The sequence below is a fragment of the Girardinichthys multiradiatus genome, chromosome 20 (genome assembly GCF_021462225.1).
Source record: "Girardinichthys multiradiatus isolate DD_20200921_A chromosome 20, DD_fGirMul_XY1, whole genome shotgun sequence".
Lineage (NCBI taxonomy): Eukaryota > Metazoa > Chordata > Actinopteri > Cyprinodontiformes > Goodeidae > Girardinichthys > Girardinichthys multiradiatus.
In genome coordinates this window covers 2,559,080-2,565,364 of record NC_061812.1, presented here as the reverse complement: position 1 = coordinate 2,565,364, position 6,285 = coordinate 2,559,080, and the positions used below count along the sequence as shown (strand labels likewise).

Below are 6,285 nucleotides of genomic sequence, written 5' to 3'. Positions count from 1 at the left end.
GTCGGACATCATGAAGCAGAACATGAAGGAGGCATCAGGGCGCTTTGATTGTTTTTAGATTTTGTTTTTATTTTTTGCTTTTTCTACTCCGCTCATTGTACATTCAAATTATTTTTGAATTACTTTAGAGACGTTGTCTTTAAGTGAAAGGAGGAGGTTTGACAACTAAGTTTGTTCTAAAATCAAGACATCATTTTTTTTTAAGTAGAGCAGAACTCTTAGCGGAGACAATCAATCCGAAGCCTGGAGGGAGCAGAGAAGACAGAGACTCCATAACTAACCTGCCTATGCGGGAAAAAAATCCAATTTCGTTTCAACGAATTTGAACGCACCATCATGGCAGTTGAGCCGGAAGTTGTTTTCATTGTAGTTACTGATAACTTCCGCTAAAATCAATTAGCTTTTCCTCAGAAAGATCCGCTTTTGTCATTAAGTTCCCCACGGAAAACGTTAAAATGGTATGATAGAACAACTGAAGTTAATAATGATATAAATATTAATTGTTTTTACCGCGTCTGGTGTGAATGTGTTGCTTTATGTTCGGGGGTTTAACAGGATGCTAACTGTGGCTAACATAGAGAAGCTAGCCGGGCGTTGTCTGACTTCAGAAAATGTTTAACTGCTGACTGTTTAGTGACATTGTTTTATTATTACCATCCTTACTATTATTATGTGTATTTTTGCTATAGATAGTAGCAATGTTGACAGAAAGGTGTCACTTCTAGTAGTATTGTTGTTTTCATTGCAGTTTTATTGCTGGAATCAGTTCTGTTTCTCTCTTCTCCGCACACACACTCAATCACTAATGTTCAGCACAGATCTACTCTGTATATTTATTATAATTCTACAATTACGGTAACTTTACGACATGTGGTGTTTGGTTTCTGGGTTAAATAAAACCAGCTGCTGTTTGTTTCTTTTCAGGCTGAAGTTGAAGAAACTCTGAAGAGGATCCAGAGCCAGAAAGGAGTTCAGGGAATCATCATTGTCAACTCTGAAGGTACATCTAATGATTTAAATGAAAAAAATCTACTGTATACATAGGCTGCAGGCTGGAAACACCTCAACACCCAGCAGCTTGTAGAACTGCCATTATCAGCAACAACTCTCGGTAATAATCTGGAGTTTCACCTAACCTGTCTCATATTGTTATTGTAAATGGAATAATGTTAGCGTTGATCCTTCTTCTTCTGTAAATTCTGGAATTCTCTCTGACTTGCATAAACATCTGGACTAAATCCTGACTGATGGTGATGGTCTTGTCTTCTCAGTGCTTGGAGTTGAGCCCAGTCTGTGGCTTCTGTTTCTCCAATTGCTTTTTGAGAACTGACCACAGGTTCTCAATAGGCTTCAGATCTGGAAAGTTTCCCGACCACAGATCCAAAATGTACATGTTCTGATCTTTGAGACACCGTGTTATCGCTTCAACCACGTGACACAACGCCTTTACTGTAGACTTTTGCTGTCCATCCTTAAACATCTGGCAGACGCTGTCTATCATTGATGGTTTTCATGGACAGAAGTGGATTTTTTTCTGTTTCCCTTTTTCTCCAAAAAGTTTCACCTCGCTGAACTTCCAGCTCCACCCACTGCCACCTGCTGCCAGTGTTAAATAATTATGTAGGAAACAGTCATGGTTATTGCTGGCACCTTTTGGACATCATTACGTTTCTTCTCTGCAGCTCTATGTTCTTGATGATCCAGAGAACTATTCTTAAAGGTGCATTGCTCTCGGTAGCAGTTTCCTACCCGTATGACTGTTTTGATGCAAAATGATGACAGCTGCAGCTTTTCTGTGGAGGTAACCACCGTTAACACAAGAAGAATTATTCAATATGATTTCAGCCCATCTGCTCCTCTTTTATAGCAACTAGTCTGCTGATTAAATTAGGTTGATGGAGTCATTTCAACTGGATTTTCTTACAGCTTAACATGTGTGGATGATGACTTTACTGACATGTTAGCCAATCATTTTGTGCCAGAGCAGAAATGACATCTATACAGATTTAAAGTACACCTTTTAAGTCAACCAAGCTTTTTGCAATTAATGATGCACTTACACTCACTTGCTGCCAATCCTGGGCAAGCTCTCCCCTGGTGGCATTGTGAGTCTGTAGCACCATAAAGCCTCCTTCTCTGAAGCTAAAATTCTCAGCTTGAAGTTCTTGGTGATCCAGAAAATTGCTGCTGATGATCCGTGTTTCACTGCTTTTGATCAGCAGCATCTGGGTGCTGATCAGTGAGTTTTTCTCCAACTCTTTATGCATTTTGGTTTAGTTTTTCCAGAAGTGAGTGCAGTTTAAGATGTCATGTAGTTTTCCATCAGAACTTTTTTTTACATCACTGTAGAACAGAGGAGACTTGAGTTTCGTGCTTGAACTTGAGTTACACATACAAGACCTTAGACTTGACTCGTGCTCTGAAGGCTCGAGTCTCGTTACTAGTCCTTATCCCAAGTTATGAGGAGTAAAGCAAGCTGGCATGTAAGCGACAGACTGCCGGTCTGACTGCTGATGCCCTGCATCTGTGTGTTTTACTGGGAAAGGAGGAACTTGATTTATCAGGCTGTGATGTTTGTGGACTGGCGGCTGCTTTAAAACTATCTGTTCATGTTAGATGTAGCGTCTTCATTATGACCACACAGATGTTTCTCCAACTGATCACTGCATTAGACTTTAAGTCTAATGGGCTAAATATTAAAATAGTGGAAATCATCTTAAAAGATGTTTTTTTGTTGAAAGAATCAAAGATACATTTTAAATGTTCTTTATGTTAAATTAGACCAACAGTACAGGAGTGAAATCCTACAGTAATGTGTTGTTATAGGCAGACTGATTGATATTTGATGAGAAAATTATTATTTCAGACTGAAATTATTTGTGAACATCTCTGATATGAAATCATTTACATATAAATATAATGTAGATCTTGTATCAGCTGGTTAAAAGGATTATTAAATTTGACTTCAGCCAATCTTCGACTTATTAAAGCAGTTCTTGAAGGACAGCTGTCTGATCTGCAAACTTTCTCACATTCCCTCCAGGAATTCCCGTCAAATCGACTCTGGACAACCAGAGCACAGTCCAGTACTCCGCACTGATCCACCAGCTGGTGATGAAGGCCAGGAGCACCCTGAGAGACATCGACCCGCAGAACGACCTTACCTTCCTGCGGCTCCGCTCCAAGAAGAACGAGATCATGATCGCTCCAGGTGAATGAGACATCCCTCTGTTCCCTTTAATCAGCCGTGGAGTCTGAACCACAACATGTTCTGCTTGAGTTGGAGTTTGGTCCAAATGAGCCTTTTCCACAGATGTGCTTCAACCTTTGGGGAAGATCATAGTTTAACCTCTTAATCTGTTCTGTTGGAACCAGAGATGATTCCCAGGACCACCTTGGAGTCATGCCAGCAGCAGGATATTTGTTGTCCTGGTTTTAATCTCCGGGTTCTGCCTTTTTTTTTCTCCACAGATAAGGACTATTTCCTGATCGTCATCCAGAACCCTTCGGCCTGAAACAGCTGCTGATCGACTCTTCACTCTTCATGTGCTGTTTAAATTTTAAAGTCCAAACTGTTTTCTGTTTGCTTTGCTAAAAGAAAAGATTCTTTATTAGTTATGTAAAGACAGGAACTGTTGGTGGATGAAACAGAATCTGTCTGAGGTCCGTCAGCTCTGAGATGATCCAGATTGTCCTGCAGACAGATCTTATCTTCCTTGTTTGAACATTCCAGATCGCTCTAGTCTCTCAGCTTTCCTGATTCTCTTCTGTCTTTGTGTTTATTTCATTGATGTTGCAAAGAAAGAAAGAAGACATACACGCCTCTTTAGACGTGTCACACAAATGTGGACCAGAACATACGTGTCTGCAGAGCATAAACAACTCCAGAGGTTCAGTTTGATGCAAACTTTGGATTATTTATTGTTTTGTCAGAAGAACAAGTTGAAGTAATAAACATGTGTGCAGTGAGCTACACTACATTAACTTCATTGTGAAAGAATAAAAAAATAGAAATGCTTAATTTCGTTCATTTATTTATTCAAATTCTGTCATTTCTAAAACTCCACAGAATGATGCTGCCATGGCTGCTTTAGGTCTGCTGAAGTCCGGTCCAGTTGATGCCATGACATGATTTGATTAAAGATCAGGGTCCGTGTTCACAAAGATCCTGAGAGCGTCTCAGAGAGCTCCTAACTTAGCCTGAAAGCTCCTCCTAGCTGCAGAGTGATTCAGTTCTCTGCGGAGAGCAACTCAGGGCGAGGAGACGACAGAACTTCCTAACTTGGTGAGGAGGTGTGGTTGACCCGGTTGCCAGGTGTGACGCTGTCTTCTAAGAGCTGTGATTGGTTGTTACAAAAAAAACAAAAACAAATCCGCTGCCAGTAATCAATGGAGAGAAATCAACCGATGATAGAATTCAGTCTGGATTCAGAAATGTTTAAATCATGATGACCCGTTTTTTTCCCAGATTTTAGTACTTGTTTTGTTCTAGTTTTTAGAATCAGAATCAGCTTTATTGCCAAGTTCTTACATACAAACAAGGAATTTGACTCCGGTACACTTTGCTCTCTGGTTCTGTTTTTGTATTACAGAATATACAAATTTACAATTTACACATATATAATAAAAAGGTACATTTGCAACATCTGTATGCTGTTGTTCTGTTCTCTATTAAATGTTCAACAGAGAAACAGCCTGGAGGAAGAAACTGTCTCTGTGGCGGCTGGTTTTAGTGAACAGTGCTCTGTAGCGCCACCTGAAGGTAAAACTCTGAACAGTTTATGTGCAGGGTGTGTGGGGTCTGCAGAGATTTTAGCAGCTCCTTTCTTGACCCTTGACCTGTATAAGTCCTGGATGGAGGGAAGGTCAGCCCTGATTATTCTCTCTGCAGTCCTGATTATTCGTTGCAGTCTGGACCTGTCCTGTTTTGTGGATGATCCAAACCACACTGAGATGGATGAAGACAGGACAGATTTATCCTTGTCACATTACAGTTTGTCCAGATTTTAACCTAATTTTATCCCCATTTTTGTCCCAATTGTGTTGTTTGCTCTCCTAGAATCACTGCAGCAACATATAACAATAAAATACAGGAGAACCCAGTATTTGTGAATTCATTAATAATTTTATACAAAATATAGCCTGAATTTATTCTGATTTTATCCTAGTTTTAACGTAGTTTCCTTCTGGTAGTTAAAGGAATGACCTTAGAGAAGCAAATATTGCTGCCCATCAGTCTGGGAAGGGTTCAAAGATCATCTCCAAACTACAATCCCAGTTCCAATGAACTTGGGACATTGTTTAAAATTTAAACAAAAACAGAATACAATGATCCGCTAATCCTGTTCAGCCTATATGCAACTGAATCCACTACAAAGAGAAGATATTTAATGTTCAAACTGATAAACTTTGTTTTTTGCAAATATTCACTCATTTTGAATTTCATGCTTGCATCACATTCCAACAAAGCTGGACAGGGTCATGTTCACCACTGTTTCATCACCTTTCCTTCTAACAAGAAGTGTTTGGGAACTGAGGACTAGTTGAAGTTTGTAGGAATTATTTCCCATTCCTGCTTGATGAACAAATTCAGTTGTTCAGCAGTCCAGGGTCTCCGTTGTCATATTTTCCTTTCATAATGTTCCACACATTTTCCATGGGAGACAGGTCTGGACTGCAGGCAGGCCAGTCCAGAACCAGAACTCTTACCACGACGCCACGCTGTTGGAACACATGCAGAATGTGGCTTGTCATGATCCTGCTGAAATCAGCAGGGATGTCCCCGAAGAAGACGTTGCTTGGATGGCAGCAGATGTTGCTGGATGTTGGAATCCACCAGGACCTTGTCTCTGATCCGGCTTATGTTGGGTGTCTGGTTTGAGAATCTCAGGGTTGTTCCAGGCTGCAAATAAAGAGTCTAAAGATCTCATTTAAAACGGGTTTTTTAAGTTGTCTGTTAAATATAGAAAGAACTCTGGTTCAACTAACCCCGAATGATGCATACAGGTCCTTCTCAAAATATTAGCATATTGTGATAAAGTTCATTATTTTCCATAATGTCATGATGAAAATTTAACATTCATATATTTTAGATTCATTGCACACTAACTGAAATATTTCAGGTCTTTTATTGTCTTAATACGGATGATTTTGGCATACAGCTCATGAAAACCCAAAATTCCTATCTCACAAAATTAGCATATCATTAAAAGGGTCTCTAAACGAGCTATGAACCTAATCATCTGAATCAACGAGTTAACTCTAAACACCTGCAAAAGATTCCTG

At 39.7% G+C, this 6,285-nt stretch overlaps 1 protein-coding gene across 1 annotated transcript; it reads left to right on the top strand.

Moving 5' to 3' along the window:
• The first annotated feature begins 45 nt into the window (after positions 1 to 45).
• LOC124856602 (dynein light chain roadblock-type 1) lies at positions 46 to 4,021 on the top strand. The gene is made up of 4 exons (XM_047347221.1): positions 46 to 458; positions 925 to 1,000; positions 3,044 to 3,211; positions 3,472 to 4,021. The coding sequence occupies exons 1-4, from the start codon at positions 456 to 458 to the stop codon at positions 3,513 to 3,515; spliced, it is 291 nt and encodes a 96-aa protein (XP_047203177.1). The 5' UTR covers positions 46 to 455; the 3' UTR covers positions 3,516 to 4,021.
• Positions 4,022 to 6,285: the final 2,264 nt, after the last annotated feature.

Bases quoted from the DNA above. Each gene is read 5' to 3' on its own strand.
- LOC124856602 (XM_047347221.1), top strand. The intron at 1,001-3,043 runs GTACATCTAATG...CATTCCCTCCAG, and splicing joins CATCATTGTCAACTCTGAAG to GAATTCCCGTCAAATCGACT. The intron at 3,212-3,471 runs GTGAATGAGACA...TTTTCTCCACAG, and splicing joins CGAGATCATGATCGCTCCAG to ATAAGGACTATTTCCTGATC.